The 17,827-nt window shown below is 43.0% G+C and overlaps 1 protein-coding gene across 1 annotated transcript in view; it reads left to right on the forward strand.

Moving 5' to 3' along the window:
- Window positions 1–17,827, forward strand: part of LOC114596818 (scavenger receptor cysteine-rich domain-containing protein DMBT1-like) — an 89,245-nt gene that overhangs the window by 56,661 nt on the left and 14,757 nt on the right. Inside the window, exons 26-30 of the mRNA XM_077930872.1 lie at window positions 3,756–3,797; window positions 4,092–4,109; window positions 9,302–9,440; window positions 10,888–11,084; window positions 11,938–11,982. Of these exons, the coding sequence (XP_077786998.1) occupies window positions 3,756–3,797; window positions 4,092–4,109; window positions 9,302–9,440; window positions 10,888–11,084; window positions 11,938–11,982 (441 nt within the window). The remainder of the gene's footprint in view (window positions 1–3,755; window positions 3,798–4,091; window positions 4,110–9,301; window positions 9,441–10,887; window positions 11,085–11,937; window positions 11,983–17,827) is intronic.

Genomic DNA, 17,827 nt, shown 5'->3' on the forward strand with positions numbered 1-17,827 from the left:
TTGGTTACAACTTTGTTCCCCATTTCTTTTCTTCTAGGAACAAACTACCATCAGCTTTTTAGAAATCTTCCATTTCTATCCTGATGCAGTAGTGCTGAGGCTAGATGCTTCTTGGGTTTGGTGGTCCACTGAAAAATATCCAGTGTTAGTTACACTGAGTAGTAAACCTTCAGGCCCTTACTACAAGGATTGCCACTTGTGCCACAGATACTTTCCCCAAAGATTCTTGGGAATTTTAGCTTGTTAAGGGTGTGGAGAATTGTTAGGAGGCCCTCATCGCCCTCTCAAAGCTACAGTTGTCAGAGTTCCATGGAGAGAAGATCTGGTTGTTCAATGTTTGGCTTAATATTAACACATTCTACCACAATCTGATCGATTCTGTTCTTTCTTACTAGTTCTATCCACAACTGGAGAACCCACCACTATAGTCACACAGTGTAAGTCTGCATGTAGAAACTTCTTTTGTGACCACACAGGGAAATAAGACACACAGATTGGGTGAACTGAGCCACATTTAATTTAACACTGCAAATCTGCAGAAGGGAATCAAGGTCAACCTCAGACATCTCCGTCTGCTCTCATGGAGGGAGATCTGATTATTTCTGTGGCCCACAGGGCAGTTCCCTCGAGGGGCACAGGGTTGCTGGCTTCATTGGGTAAAAATACTGATGAATATTAATAGATAATAGTGACATGCCTATTTCTTACCAATGCATATCAATGTTTCTCTTTCTTTGTGAACAGCTTCTTCTACTCCTCCTGGTGAGTCCTACTTTTTTTATTCCAAGTCTGAATCTTTCTCAATAGGCATGAAGTATGAAAGATACACAGTGGGAAATCGATTAAGAATTGGGGGGGAGGAGCTCTTAGGTGTAGTTGCTAGTACATATTTGAAAGTCTGAAAGTATTAGTGATATATGTTCCAAAGGTAACTGAGTCATTATTTCAAAACAAGGAAGAAATTGAACCGACTTTTGAAACAGTTTGGAAAATTGAATGGAAATTATGTGGGGTGTGTGTGTGTGTGTGTGTAAGAAACTGGAAGAAATAGGTATCTTGTAACGCAGGTGGCGCTGTGGGTAAAACCTCAGCGCCTAGGACTTGCCGATCGCATGGTCGGCGGTTCGAATCCCCGCGGCAGGGTGAGCTCCTGTTGTTCGGTCCCAGCTCCTGCCCACCTAGCAGTTCGAAAGCACCCCTAAGTGCAAGTAGATAAATAGGTACTGCTTTATAGTGGGAAGGTAAACGGCATTTCCGTGTGCTGCGCTGGCTCACCAGAGCAGCTTCGTCACGCTGGCCACGTGACCCGGAAGTTTCTCCGGACAGCACTGGCCCTCGGCCTCTTAAGCGAGATGGGCGCGCAACCCCAGAGTCGGACACGACTGGCCCACACGGGCAGGGGTACCTTTACCTTTACTGAGCTGTATTAGGCATGGCATAGCAACCTGGCTTTTGGTTACAACTTTGTTCCCCATTTCTTTTCTTCTAGGAACAAACTACCATCAGCTTTTTAGAAATCTTCCATTTCTATCCTGATGCAGTAGTGCTGAGGCTAGATGCTTCTTGGGTTTGGTGGTCCACTGAAAAATATCCAGTGTTAGTTACACTGAGTAGTAAACCTTCAGGCCCTTACTGCAAGGATTGCCTCTTGTGCCACAGATCCTTTCCCCAAAGATTCTTGGGAATTTTAGCTTGTTAAGGGTGTGGAGAATTGTTAGGAGGCCCTCATCGCCCTCTCAAAGCTACAGTTGTCAGAGTTCCATGGAGAGAAGGTCTGGTTGTTCAATGTTTGGCTTAATATTAACACATTCTACCACAATCTGATTGATTCTGTTCTTTCTTACTAGTTTTATCCACAACTGGAGAACCAACCACTATAGTCACACAGTGTAAGTCTGCATGTAGAAACTTCTTTTGTGACCACACAGGGAAATAAGACACACAGATTGGGTGAACTGAGCCACATTTAATTTAACACTGCAAATCTGCAGAAGGGAACCAAGGTCAACCTTAGACATCTCCCTCTGCTCTGACAGAGGGAGATCTGATTATTTCTGTGGCCCACAGGGCAGTTCCCTCAAGGGGCACAGGGTTGCTGGCTTCATTGGGTAAAAATACTGATGAATATTAATAGATAATAGTGACATGCCTATTTCTTACCAATGCATATCAATGTTTCTCTTTTTTTGTGAACAGCTTCTTCTACTCCTCCTGGTGAGTCCTACTTTTTTTATTCCAAGTCTGAATCTTTCTCAATAGGCATGAAGTATGAAACATATATAGTGGGAAATCGATTAAGAATTGGGCAGGGGGGAGCTCTTAGGTGTAGTTGCTAGTACATATTTGAAAGTCTGAAAGTATTAGTGATATATGATCCAAAGGTAACTGAGTCATTATTTCAAAACAAGGAAGAAATTGAACCGACTTTTGAAAAACAGTTTGGAAAATTGAATGGAAATTATGTGTGGTGTGTGTGTGTGTGTGCGTGTGTGTGTGTGTAAGAAACTGGAAGAAATAGGTATCTTGTAACGCGGGTGGCGCTGTGGGTAAAACCTCAGCGCCTAGGACTTGCCGATCGCATGGTCTGCGGTTCGAATCCCCACGGCAGGGTGAGCTCCCACCGTTCGGTCCCAGCTCCTGCCCACCTAGCAGTTTGAAAGCACCCCTAAGTGCAAGTAGATAAATAGGTACTTGTCACGGGAAATGGGGTTGCTTGTGTGTAACCTTCTAGCGGTTCCAAACTGCTTAGGATTGGGGTGTGTCTTCCCTGACTGAGCAGCTTGGGTGCTGCTGCTGCTCAGTCGCTCAACGAATCCGTGAGTGGGCGTTTTCTAAATTTCCTCCAGCATAGAATCTCCTTGACAGATAATCTCCTCCTCCCCTCTCTGCGCGAAACCCTTCTGCGCAGAGTGGGCGTGCCCAGGGGTGGCCCTCCACTCTCTTCACTGCCTTCAGTGCCAGAGTCTCGGAGCCTCTCCTCCAAGATGCTTTCCCCCTCTTCCTTCTTCCTGGTGTCACCTGGACATTCTTCCCCAGATGACGTTCTCTCTCTACCCTTACTCGTTCCTTCTCCTGCAGAATCGGGAAGTACCGCCTCTCCCCTCTGCTCCGATGTCAGTTCCCTGACAGTACTGCTTTATAGTGGGAAGGTAAACGGCATTTCCGTGTGCTGCGCTGGCTCACCAGAGCAGCTTCGTCACGCTGGCCACGTGACCCGGAAGTGTCTCCGGACAGCACTGGCCCCGGGCCTCTTAAGCGAGATGGGCGCGCAACCCCAGAGTCGGACACGACTGGCCCGTACGGGCAGGGGTACCTTTACCTCTACTGAGCTGTATTAGGCATGGCATAGCAACCTGGCTTTTGGTTACAACTTTGTTCCCCATTTCTTTTCTTCTAGGAACAAACTACCATCAGCTTTTTAGAAATCTTCCATTTCTATCCTGATGCAGTAGTGCTGAGGCTAGATGCTTCTTGGGTTTGGTGGTCCACTGAAAAATATCCAGTGTTAGTTACACTGAGTAGTAAACCTTCAGGCCCTTACTGCAAGGATTGCCTCTTGTGCCACAGATCCTTTCCCCAAAGATTCTTGGAAATTTTAGCTTGTTAAGGGTGCTGAGAACTGTTAGGAGGCCCCCATTCCCCTCTCAGAGCTACAGTTGTCAGAGTTCCATGGAGAGAAGGTCTGGTTGTTCAATGTTTGGCTTAATATTAACACATTCTACCACAATCTGATTGATTCTGTTCTTTCTTACTAGTTTTATCCACAACTGGAGAACCAACCACTATAGTCACAGAGTGTAAGTCTGCATGTAGAAACTTCTTTTGTGACCACACAGGGAAATAAGACACACAGATTGGGTGAACGGAGCCACATTTAATTTAACACTGCAAATCTGCAGAAGGGAACCAAGGTCAACCTCTGCTCTGACAGAGGGAGATCTGATTATTTCTGTGGCCCACAGGGCAGTTCCCTCAAGGGGCACAGGGTTGCTGGCTTCATTGGGTAAAAATACTGATGAATATTAATAGATAATAGTGACATGCCTATTTCTTACCAATGCATATCACTGTTTCTCTTTCTTTGTGAACAGCTTCTTCTACTCCTCCTGGTGAGTCCTACTTTTTTTATTCCAAGTCTGAATCTTTCTCAATAGGCATGAAGTATGAAACATATATAGTGGGAAATCGATTAAGAATTGGGGGGGGGGAGCTCTTAGGTGTAGTTGCTAGTACATATTTGAAAGTCTGAAAGTATTAGTGATATATGTTCCAAAGGTAACTGAGTCATTATTTCAAAACAAGGAAGAAATTGAACCGACTTTTGAAAAACAGTTTGGAAAATTGAATGGAAATTATGTGGGGTGTGTGTGTGTGTGTGTGTGTGTGTGTGTGTGTGTAAGAAACTGGAAGAAATAGGTATCTTGTAACGCGGGTGGCACTGTGGGTAAAACCTCAGCGCCTAGGACTTGCCGATCGCATGGTCGGCGGTTCGAATCCCCACGGCAGGGTGAGCTCCCGCCGTTCGGTCCCAGCTCCTGCCCACCTAGCAGTTCGAAAGCACCCCTAAGTGCAAGTAGATAAATAGGTACTGCTTTATAGTGGGAAGGTAAACGGCATTTCCGTGTGCTGCGCTGGCTCACCAGAGCAGCTTCGTCACGCTGGCCACGTGACCCGGAAGTTTCTCCGGACAGCGCTGGCCCTCGGCCTCTTAAGCGAGATGGGCGCGCAACCCCAGAGTCGGACACGACTGGCCCACACGGGCAGGGGTACCTTTACCTTTACTGAGCTGTATTAGGCATGGCATAGCAACCTGGCTTTTGGTTACAACTTTGTTCCCCATTTCTTTTCTTCTAGGAACAAACTACCATCAGCTTTTTAGAAATCTTCCATTTCTATCCTGATGCAGTAGTGCTGAGGCTAGATGCTTCTTGGGTTTGGTGGTCCACTGAAAAATATCCAGTGTTAGTTACACTGAGTAGTAAACCTTCAGGCCCTTACTGCAAGGATTGCCTCTTGTGCCACAGATCCTTTCCCCAAAGATTCTTGGGAATTTTAGCTTGTTAAGGGTGCTGAGAACTGTTAGGAGGCCCCCATTCATCTCTCAGAGCTACAGTTGTCAGAGTTCCATGGAGAGAAGGTCTGGTTGTTCAATGTTTGGCTTAATATTAACACATTCTACCACAATCTGATTGATTCTGTTCTTTCTTACTAGTTTTATCCACAACTGGAGAACCAACCACTATAGTCACACAGTGTAAGTCTGCATGTAGAAACTTCTTTTGTGACCACACAGGGAAATAAGACACACAGATTGGGTGAACTGAGCCACATTTAATTTAACACTGCAAATCTGCAGAAGGGAACCAAGGTCAACCTTAGACATCTCCCTCTGCTCTGACAGAGGGAGATCTGATTATTTCTGTGGCCCACAGGGCAGTTCCCTCAAGGGGCACAGGGTTGCTGGCTTCATTGGGTAAAAATACTGATGAATATTAATAGATAATAGTGACATGCCTATTTCTTACCAATGCATATCAATGTTTCTCTTTTTTTGTGAACAGCTTCTTCTACTCCTCCTGGTGAGTCCTACTTTTTTTATTCCAAGTCTGAATCTTTCTCAATAGGCATGAAGTATGAAACATATATAGTGGGAAATCGATTAAGAATTGGGCAGGGGGGAGCTCTTAGGTGTAGTTGCTAGTACATATTTGAAAGTCTGAAAGTATTAGTGATATATGATCCAAAGGTAACTGAGTCATTATTTCAATACAAGGAAGAAATTGAATCGACTTTTGAAAAACAGTTTGGAAAATTGAATGGAAATTATGTGTGGTGTGTGTGTGTGTGTGTGTGTGTGTGTGTGTGTGTGTAAGAAACTGGAAGAAATAGGTATCTTGTAACGCGGGTGGCGCTGTGGGTAAAACCTCAGTGCCTAGGACTTGCCGATCGCATGGTCTGCGGTTCGAATCCCCACGGCAGGGTGAGCTCCCGCCGTTCGGTCCCAGCTCCTGCCCACCTAGCAGTTCGAAAGCACCCCTAAGTGCAAGTAGATAAATAGGTACTTGTCATGGGAATTGGGGTTGCTTGTGTGTAACCTTCTAGCGGTTCCAAACTGCTTAGGATTGGGGTGTGTCTTCCCTGACTGAGCAGCTTGGGTGCTGCTGCTGCTCAGTCGCTCAACGAATCCGTGAGTGGGCGTTTTCTAAATTTCCTCCAGCATAGAATCTCCTTGACAGATAATCTCCTCCTCCCCTCTCTGCGCGAAACCCTTCTGCGCAGAGTGGGCGTGCCCAGGGGTAGCCCTCCACTCTCTTCACTGCCTTCAGTGCCAGAGTCTCGGAGCCTCTCCTCCAAGATGCTTTCCCCCTCTTCCTTCTTCCTGGTGTCACCTGGACATTCTTCCCCAGATGACGTTCTCTCTCTACCCTTACTCGTTCCTTCTCCTGCAGAATCGGGAAGTACCGCCTCTCCCCTCTGCTCCGATGTCAGTTCCCTGACAGTACTGCTTTATAGTGGGAAGGTAAACGGCATTTCCGTGTGCTGCGCTGGCTCACCAGAGCAGCTTCGTCACGCTGGCCACGTGACCCGGAAGTGTCTCCGGACAGCGCTGGCCCCCGGCCTCTTAAGCGAGATGGGCGCGCAACCCCAGAGTCGGACACGACTGGCCCGTACGGGCAGGGGTACCTTTACCTCTACTGAGCTGTATTAGGCATGGCATAGCAACCTGGCTTTTGGTTACAACTTTGTTCCCCATTTCTTTTCTTCTAGGAACAAACTACCATCAGCTTTTTAGAAATCTTCCATTTCTATCCTGATGCAGTAGTGCTGAGGCTAGATGCTTCTTGGGTTTGGTGGTCCACTGAAAAATATCCAGTGTTAGTTACACTGAGTAGTAAACCTTCAGGCCCTTACTGCAAGGATTGCCTCTTGTGCCACAGATCCTTTCCCCAAAGATTCTTGGAAATTTTAGCTTGTTAAGGGTGCTGAGAACTGTTAGGAGGCCCCCATTCCCCTCTCAGAGCTACAGTTGTCAGAGTTCCATGGAGAGAAGGTCTGGTTGTTCAATGTTTGGCTTAATATTAACACATTCTACCACAATCTGATTGATTCTGTTCTTTCTTACTAGTTTTATCCACAACTGGAGAACCGACCACTATAGTCACACAGTGTAAGTCTGCATGTAGAAACTTCTTTTGTGACCACACAGGGAAATAAGACACACAGATTGGGTGAACGGAGCCACATTTAATTTAACACTGCAAATCTGCAGAAGGGAACCAAGGTCAACCTCTGCTCTGACAGAGGGAGATCTGATTATTTCTGTGGCCCACAGGGCAGTTCCCTCAAGGGGCACAGGGTTGCTGGCTTCATTGGGTAAAAATACTGATGAATATTAATAGATAATAGTGACATGCCTATTTCTTACCAATGCATATCAATGTTTCTCTTTTTTTGTGAACAGCTTCTTCTACTCCTCCTGGTGAGTCCTACTTTTTTTATTCCAAGTCTGAATCTTTCTCAATAGGCATGAAGTATGAAACATATATAGTGGGAAATCGATTAAGAATTGGGCAGGGGGGAGCTCTTAGGTGTAGTTGCTAGTACATATTTGAAAGTCTGAAAGTATTAGTGATATATGTTCCAAAGGTAACTGAGTCATTATTTCAAAACAAGGAATAAATTGAACCGACTTTTGAAAAACAGTTTGGAAAATTGAATGGAAATTATGTGGTGGGTGTGTGTGTGTGTCTGTGTGTCTGTGTGTCTGTGTGTTAAAGAGAAAATGGAAGCAATAGATATCTTGTAGTGAGCTCTATTAGGCATGGCATAGCAACCTGGCTTTTGGTTACAACTTTGTTCCCCATTTCTTTTCTTCTAGGAACAAACTACCATCAGCTTTTTAGAAATCTTCCATTTCTATCCTGATGCAGTAGTGCTGAGGCTAGATGCTTCTTGGGTTTGGTGGTCCACTGAAAAATATCCAGTGTTAGTTACACTGAGTAGTAAACCTTCAGGCCCTTACTACAAGGATTGCCACTTGTGCCACAGATCCTTTCCCCAAAGATTCTTGGGAATTTTAGCTTGTTAAGGGTGTGGAGAATTGTTAGAAGGCCCTCATCGCCCTCTCAAAGCTACAGTTGTCAGAGTTCCATGGAGAGAAGGTCTGGTTGTTCAATGTTTGGCTTAATATTAACACATTCTACCACAATCTGATCGATTCTGTTCTTTCTTACTAGTTCAATCCACAACTGGAGAACTGACCACTAAAGAAATAGATCGTAAGTCGGCATGTAGAAACTTCTTTTGTGACCATACTGGGAAATAAGACATACACATTGAGTGAACTGAGCCACATTTAATTTAACATACAAATCTACAGAAGGGAACCAAGGTCAACCTCAGACATCTCCCTCTGCTCTGACAGAGGGAGATCTGATTATTTCTGTGGCCCACAAGGAAGTGGGGGGGTGGAGCTCTTAGGTGTTGTTACTAGTGCATATTTGAAAGTTTGAAAGCATTCGTGATATGTGTTCCAAAGGTAACTGAGTCATTATTTCAAAACAAAGAATAAATTGAACAGACTTTTGAATAAAGTTTTGGAAAATTGAATGGAATGTAAGTAGAATGTAAGCATAAATCTGCATGCTTGAAACATCTTTTGTAACCACATAGGGAAATAAGATACACACACTGGGCGGAATGAGCCACATTTAATTTAACACAACAGATCTGCTGAAGGGAACCAAAGTGCACAATACTATCTTCAAATAGCAAACAGGGTGAACCAACTCTGACCAGAATAAGAGGCATCATTTCACCTTAAGCCCCATAACTTAGATGGGGTTTTACAGGTTGGCCTCAAAGGTACTTCTTATTCTGTCAGTGGGTCTCACAACTCAGAAGGCAAGGCTCAGAAAAGTACCTAAGGGTGCTCACCAAACCTTAACTACCTGATAACTTATTAATTAACCTATTTAACAACAAAGTGATTTACAACCAACCAAACAGACAGGCAACTCTCACCCTTGAGATGAAGTAAAACCAAGAGGAAAGAGAAATGCATTAAAAACATCCTGCCCACAAATATATTAGTAATTTAATAGGGGCAAGGATATTGGAGGCCTCCAGCTTCAACCTAAAAGGGCCAATTATTTGCTTATTAATAACAGAAGGAGAGAGTTAATGCAATCAAGTTGGGGGAGGGAGGGAGGAAGAGTTTAAATTAAGCTGGATTTCATTTCAGATTTCTCTGTACAAAATTCTATTTTGGCTTACATGCACAAAATATTGTGTTTTCTAGTATGTGGTGGCTATCTCTCCCTTCCAAATGGATCTATCTCTGGACCATATTATCCTGGAAACGGTGCCATTATACAGTGTAGCTGGGAAATTCAAGTGAGCCCTGATAGACAAATAGTTCTCCAGTTTTCTTATATTCGGTAAGTGTAAGGAACTGAATGTTTTTCCACTTTCCACAGGCACCTGCACATGATATTAATTCATGGTTTTGTCATTACCTGAAGACTTTAATAGGTTATGGGTGGCTGTTCTTCTCTGTGCTTGAAAAGATAGATGTGTTGAGGTGTTTTCCTGAATTTGTAAGCACCGAACTTTGTAGGGAGGTCAGAATGTTTATGCAAGCCCTGCCCTTAACCTGTCTGTCTGCTTTGCTCCTTCCCTCTCAGCCTCCAACCTTCTCTGTGTCGCACAGGGAGGGTCTGCATAGAATTTCTACTTGTATTCACTTGAACACAAGCAGAACTCTCTGCATGAGGGACCCTGATTCTATCCAACAAACTCAGCATGTGATAGCCATCAGATTGAATCCTGCTAACTGATCATGCGGTTCTGCCCTACACGAGATGAAATCCCATACAAATTAAAAACCTTCCAAAGAAAATACACCATAAACACATTTTTATTACAAACTCTACAAGTGGTAGATATTGGCCCTTTCCTGAAAACAAAAGGGTCCACTTTTTAATGCTTTCTTAGGAAATATGAAGGACAGGCCCTTTCACTGAGGCATTGAAAGATGAGTAAAAAAGACAAGTCTTTTGTGAATCTTGTCTTTAAAGCAAATTATGCTGTTCCAGCCAGAGGAGACATCATTCAATAGCAAAGTGGTTAAATTGTATGCATATATATTTGAATAAATTTGTAAATTTGAATATTTGAATTCTGGGCATTTTCAGGAGCAAGGCTGGGAAAGACCTATAACTGTGACACTGGAAAGCCATTGCCAGGTGGAGCAGACTGTACTGGACGTAATGGGGCAGAGGTCTGACATGACCTTGATATGTACATAGGCATGCCACTCTTTTAGGTTGAGCTAATCTGGGATACATCTGAGAGCCTCATCAGCCACCTAGCTTATCACTCAGCTGACATTTACTGAACCATCTCCATAGTATCATAGATGTAGGGTGGGCTTCTCACGGGCAGAACCAATCATAACATTACTTTAATATGTTCGGAATTCAGGTCAGCTCCACTGAATCTATGTATTTACCTTTATATTCTGGCATATGTGTCACCAAAGAGAGAATCAAAGGGTGCTTGAATGTTCACTTGAATGTTCAATGTGACATCTTTGCTCCTCATATGTACATGTGATTTGCAGTGTCCAAACATTGTCATTGTCATCAAAATGCCAGCCCATATCTGCCCCCTCCTGGATTTATTATTTCCAGGGAAACCCTGATAAGTAAAGAACGATAACGCTATTGTCAGTGAATCATTTGTGATAGTGACCCATTATGAAATTGAACCGCCATATATAAGCAACCTACGTAACTTTTCTTTACTTAATGTGAAAATCTGATGTGTGAAATGATGGCATAATTTTATACACAAAGAGTGACTTGCTGACCTACCTTTATACAGTCTGGACTGCAATAAAGAATATATTGAGATCTTCGATGGGTACCCATATGTCTCCACTCCGCTTGGAAGAACTTGCTCTGGCATCTATCTCAACTATACCTACATATCAACTTCCAACACAATGACTATTCTGCTGCACAGAGATTCATATTACTCAGGAAATGGGTTTTATGCTTCTTACTATTCTATTCCATTAAGTAAGAGTTATCTATTTATCTAGTTCTAGGACATTTCTAGTATCTGTTGTGTTAGATTAATGTTGTTCTGGTTTGAGGATGCAATGTAAGCTGAAAATCAACATATGTCTTGGGCAGAGATGGGGAACTTGTGGTTCTCCAGATGGTCTCCAACTCCCATCAATCCCTACCAGCATAGGCAAAGATCAGGGATGATGTGAGTTGTGATCTAGCAACATTGGGTGGGCCACAGGCTCCCCACCCTTTGTCTAGGATCATACCAACATACAAACCCATAGGCTGGTCGGATTATGGCACAGTTTTTGTGACTTATCCAGAGATGAATAGGATATTTACTTTGCTTAACTTTCCTGTTTGCATGAATGGTATCAGTTTGCAGTTGGATAGATCAAAGGTATTTTTCCTGTGAGGGACCAAAGTAAGATCTGAATGCACAATCTTCTGCCATGTTAAAATTTCTAGCCCCTTGACATGCACACTTTGAAGAATAAGGCAATGCTTCACTTTAGCAACAACTGAAGCAGCATCTCGCCACTGACACGTTTTTTTGTTAATGTTGTAGGAGAATATTTTATTCCACCAGGCTTTTTGTATGTATTAAGCATCCTGATTTACTTGCATTTCATTTTAAATGTTCTCCCTTTAATTGTATTGATATTTTTTTGCTGTATAAATAAGGCGTGTGCACGTACGCACGCACGCGCGCGCACACACACACACACACACACACACTGGTGACTTTTGTCAATGAAGAATAGCTGCCATATGTTCCTAGGTTATTGGATATATTACTGCTAGGATCTTAACATCAGTGTAATAGTACTTTTATTGTACTATTTGTTTACCTAAATAGGAATAGAAACAACTACTAAACCACCTCTCAATGAATCAACAGCTGGTAAGACCTTGTTCTTTTTCTTTTATGTCATTCATTTTAAATGCTCTCCCTTTAATTGTATTCTTTGTGAACAGCTTCTTCTACTCCTCCTGGTGAGTCCTACTTTTTTTATTCCAAGTCTGAATCTTTCTCAATAGGCATGAAGTATGAAACATATATAGTGGGAAATCGATTAAGAATTGGGGGGGGGGGGAGCTCTTAGGTGTAGTTGCTAGTACATATTTGAAAGTCTGAAAGTATTAGTGATATATGTTCCAAAGGTAACTGAGTCATTATTTCAAAACAAGGAAGAAATTGAACCGACTTTTGAAAAACAGTTTGGAAAATTGAATGGAAATTGTGTGTGTGTGTGTGTGTGTGTGTGTGTGTATGTGTGTAAGAAACTGGAGGCTATAGGTATCTTGTAACCCAGGTGGCGCTGTGGGTAAAACCTCAGCGCCTAGGACTTGCCGATCGCATGGTCGGCGGTTCGAATCCCCGCGGCAGGGTGAGCTCCCATCCTTCGGTCCCAGCTCCTGCCCACCTAGCAGTTCGAAAGCACCCCTAAGTGCAAATAGATAAATAGGTACTGCTTTATAGTGGGAAGGTAAACGGCATTTCTGTGTGCTGCGCTGGCTCACCAGAGCAGCTTCGTCATGCTGGCCACGTGACCCGGAAGTGTCTCCGGACAGCGCTGGCCCCCGGCCTCTTAAGCGAGATGGGCGCGCAACCCCAGAGTCGGACACGACTGGCCCGCATGGGCAGGGGTACCTTTATCTTTACTGAGCTGTATTAGGCATGGCATAGCAACCTGGCTTTTGGTTACAACTTTGTTCCCCATTTCTTTTCTTCTAGGAACAAACTACCATCAGCTTTTTAGAAATCTTCCATTTCTATCCTGATGCAGTAGTGCTGAGGCTAGATGCTTCTTGGGTTTGGTGGTCCACTAAAATATATCCAGTGTTAGTTATACTGAGTAGGATACCTTCAGGCCCTTACTACAAGGATTGCCACTTGTGCCACAGATACTTTCCCCAAAGATTCTTGGGAATTTTAGCTTGTTAGGGGTGTGGAGAATTGTTAGGAGGTCTTCATCGCCCTCTCAAAGCTACAGTTGTCAGAGTTCCATGGAGAGAAGGTCTGGTTGTTCAATGTTTGGCTTAATATTAACACATTCTACCACAATCTGATTGATTCTGTTCTTTCTTACTAGTTCTATCCACAACTGGAGAACCGACCACTATAGTCACAGAGTGTAAGTCTGCATGTAGAAACTTCTTTTGTGACCACACCGGGAAATTAGACACACACATTGGGTGAACTGAGCCACATTTAATTTAACACTGCAAATCTGCAGAAGGGAACCAAGGTCAACCTCAGACATCTCCCTCTGCTCTCATGGAGGGAGATCTGATTATTTCTGTGGCCCACAGGGCAGTTCCCTCGAGGGGCACAGGGTTGCTGGCTTCATTGGGTAAAAATACTGATGAATATTAATAGATAATAGTGACATGCCTATTTCTTACCAATGCATATCAATGTTTCTCTTTCTTTGTGAACAGCTCCTTCTACACCTCCTGGTGAGTCCTACTTTTTTTATTCCGTCTCAATCTTTCTCAATAGGCATGAAGTATGATAGATACATAGTGGGAAATCGAATAAGAATTGGGCAGGGGGGAGCTCTTAGGTGTAGTTGCTAGTACATATTTGAAAGTCTGAAAGTATTAGTGATATATGATCCAAAGGTAACTGAGTCATTATTTCAAAACAAGGAATAAATTGAACCGACTTTTGAAAAACAGTTTGGAAAATTGAATGGAAATTGTGTGTGTGTGTGTGTGTGTGTGTGTGTGTTTGTGTTTGTGTGTAAGAAACTGGAGGCAATAGGTATCTTGTAACCCAGGTGGCGCTGTGGGTAAAACCTCAGCGCCTAGGACTTGCCGATCGCATGGTCGGCGGTTCGAATCCCCGCGGCAGGGTGAGCTCCCATCGTTCGGTCCCAGCTCCTGCCCACCTAGCAGTTCGAAAGCACCCCTAAGTGCAAGTAGATAAATAGGTACTGCTTTATAGTGGAAAGGTAAACGGCATTTCCGTGTGCTGCGCTGGCTCACCAGAGCAGCTTCGTCATGCTGGCCACGTGACCCGGAAGTTTCTCCGGACAGCGCTGGACCCCGGCCTCTTAAGCGAGATGGGCGCGCAACCCCAGAGTCGGACACGACTGGCCCGCACGGGCAGGGGTACCTTTATCTTTACTGAGCTGTATTAGGCATGGCATAGCAACCTGGCTTTTGGTTACAACTTTATTCCCCATTTATTTTCTTCTAGGAACAAACTACCATCAGCATTTTAGAAATCTTCCATTTCTATCCTGATGCAGTAGTGCTGAGGCTAGATGCTTCTTGGGTTTGGTGGTCCACTGAAAAATATCCAGTGTTAGTTACACTGAGTAGTAAACCTTCAGGCCCTTACTGCAAGGATTGCCTCTTGTGCCACAGATCCTTTCCCCAAAGATTCTTGGGAATTTTAGCTTGTTAAGGGTGTGGAGAATTGTTAGAAGGCCCTCATCGCCCTCTCAAAGCTACAGTTGTCAGAGTTCCATGGAGAGAAGGTCTGGTTGTTCAATGTTTGGCTTAATATTAACACATTCTACCACAATCTGATTGATTCTGTTCTTTCTTACTAGTTCTATCCACAACTGAAGAACCGACCACTAAAGAAATAGATCGTAAGTCTGCATGTAAAAACTTCTTTTGTGACCACACCGGGAAATTAGACACACACATTGAGTGAACTGGGCCACATTTAATTGAACACTACAAATCTGCAGAAGGGAACCAAGGTCAACCTCAGACATCTCCCTCTGCTCTGACGGAGGGAGATCTGATTATTTCTGTGGCCCACAGGGCAGTTCCCTCAAGGGGCACAGGGTTGCTGGGTTCACTGGGTAAAAATACTGATGAATATTAACTGATAATAGTGGCATGCCTATTACTTACCAATGCATATCAATGTTCCTCTTTCTTTGTGAACAGCTCCTTCTACTCCTATTGGTGAGTCCTACTTTTTCATTACAAGGCTGAATCTTTCTCAATAGGCATGAAGTATGAAAGATAAATAGTGGGAAATTGATTAAGAATGGGGGGGGGAGCTCTTAGGTGTTGTTACTAGTGCATATTTGAAAGTTTGAAAGCATTCGTGATATATGTTCCAAAGGTAACTGAGTCATTATTTCAAAACAAAGAATAAATTGAACAGACTTTTGAATAAAGTTTTGGAAAATTGAATGGAATGTAAGTAGAATGTAAGCATAAATCTGCATGCTTGAAACATCTTTTGTAACCACATAGGGAAATAAGATACACACACTGGGCGGAATGAGCCACATTTAATTTAACACAACAGATCTGCTGAAGGGAACCAAAGTGCACAATACTATCTTCAAATAGCAAACAGGGTGAACCAACTCTGACCAGAATAAGAGGCATCATTTCACCTTAAGCCCCATAACTTAGATGGGGTTTTACAGGTTGGCCTCAAAGGTACTTCTTATTCTGTCAGTGGGTCTCACAACTCAGAAGGCAAGGCTCAGAAAAGTACCTAAGGGTGCTCACCAAACCTTAACTACCTGATAACTTATTAATTAACCTATTTAACAACAAAGTGATTTACAACCAACCAAACAGACAGGCAACTCTCACCCTTGAGATGAAGTAAAACCAAGAGGAAAGAGAAATGCATTAAAAACATCCTGCCCACAAATATATTAGTAATTTAATAGGGGCAAGGATATTGGAGGCCTCCAGCTTCAACCTAAAAGGGCCAATTATTTGCTTATTAATAACAGAAGGAGAGAGTTAATGCAATCAAGTTGGGGGAGGGAGGGAGGAAGAGTTTAAATTAAGCTGGATTTCATTTCAGATTTCTCTGTACAAAATTCTATTTTGGCTTACATGCACAAAATATTGTGTTTTCTAGTATGTGGTGGCTTTCTCTCCCTTCCAAATGGATCTATCTCTGGACCATATTATCCTGGAAACGGTGCCATTATACAGTGTAGCTGGGAAATTCAAGTGAGCCCTGATAGACAAATAGTTCTCCAGTTTTCTTATATTCGGTAAGTGTAAGGAACTGAATGTTTTTCCACTTTCCACAGGCACCTGCACATGATATTAATTCATGGTTTTGTCATTACCTGAGGACTTTAATAGGTTATGGGTGGCTGTTCTTCTCTGTGCTTGAAAAGATAGATGTGTTGAGGTGTTTTCCTGAATTTGTAAGCACCGAACTTTGTAGGGAGGTCAGAATGTTTATGCAAGCCCTGCCCTTAACCTGTCTGTCTGCTTTGCTCCTTCCCTCTCAGCCTCCAACCTTCTCTGTGTCGCACAGGGAGGGTCTGCATAGAATTTCTACTTGTATTCACTTGAACACAAGCAGAACTCTCTGCATGAGGGACCCTGATTCTATCCAACAAACTCAGCATGTGATAGCCATCAGATTGAATCCTGCTAACTGATCATGCGGTTCTGCCCTACACGAGATGAAATCCCATACAAATTAAAAACCTTCCAAAGAAAATACACCATAAACACATTTTTATTACAAACTCTACAAGTGGTAGATATTGGCCCTTTCCTGAAAACAAAAGGGTCCACTTTTTAATGCTTTCTTAGGAAATATGAAGGACAGGCCCTTTCACTGAGGCATTGAAAGATGAGTAAAAAAGACAAGTCTTTTGTGAATCTTGTCTTTAAAGCAAATTATGCTGTTCCAGCCAGAGGAGACATCATTCAATAGCAAAGTGGTTAAATTGTATGCATATATATTTGAATAAATTTGTAAATTTGAATATTTGAATTCTGGGCATTTTCAGGAGCAAGGCTGGGAAAGACCTATAACTGTGACACTGGAAAGCCATTGCCAGGTGGAGCAGACTGTACTGGACGTAATGGGGCAGAGGTCTGACATGACCTTGATATGTACATAGGCATGCCACTCTTTTAGGTTGAGCTAATCTGGGATACATCTGAGAGCCTCATCAGCCACCTAGCTTATCACTCAGCTGACATTTACTGAACCATCTCCATAGTATCATAGATGTAGGGTGGGCTTCTCACGGGCAGAACCAATCATAACATTACTTTAATATGTTCGGAATTCAGGTCAGCTCCACTGAATCTATGTATTTACCTTTATATTCTGGCATATGTGTCACCAAAGAGAGAATCAAAGGGTGCTTGAATGTTCACTTGAATGTTCAATGTGACATCTTTGCTCCTCATATGTACATGTGATTTGCAGTGTCCAAACATTGTCATTGTCATCAAAATGCCAGCCCATATCTGCCCCCTCCTGGATTTATTATTTCCAGGGAAACCCTGATAAGTAAAGAACGATAACGCTATTGTCAGTGAATCATTTGTGATAGTGACCCATTATGAAATTGAACCGCCATATATAAGCAACCTACGTAACTTTTCTTTACTTAATGTGAAAATCTGATGTGTGAAATGATGGCATAATTTTATACACAAAGAGTGACTTGCTGACCTACCTTTATACAGTCTGGACTGCAATAAAGAATATATTGAGATCTTCGATGGGTACCCATATGTCTCCACTCCGCTTGGAAGAACTTGCTCTGGCATCTATCTCAACTATACCTACATATCAACTTCCAACACAATGACTATTCTGCTGCACAGAGATTCATATTACTCAGGAAATGGGTTTTATGCTTCTTACTATTCTATTCCATTAAGTAAGAGTTATCTATTTATCTAGTTCTAGGACATTTCTAGTATCTGTTGTGTTAGATTAATGTTGTTCTGGTTTGAGGATGCAATGTAAGCTGAAAATCAACATATGT

This window comes from Podarcis muralis, chromosome 6, assembly GCF_964188315.1.
Source record: "Podarcis muralis chromosome 6, rPodMur119.hap1.1, whole genome shotgun sequence".
Lineage (NCBI taxonomy): Eukaryota > Metazoa > Chordata > Lepidosauria > Squamata > Lacertidae > Podarcis > Podarcis muralis.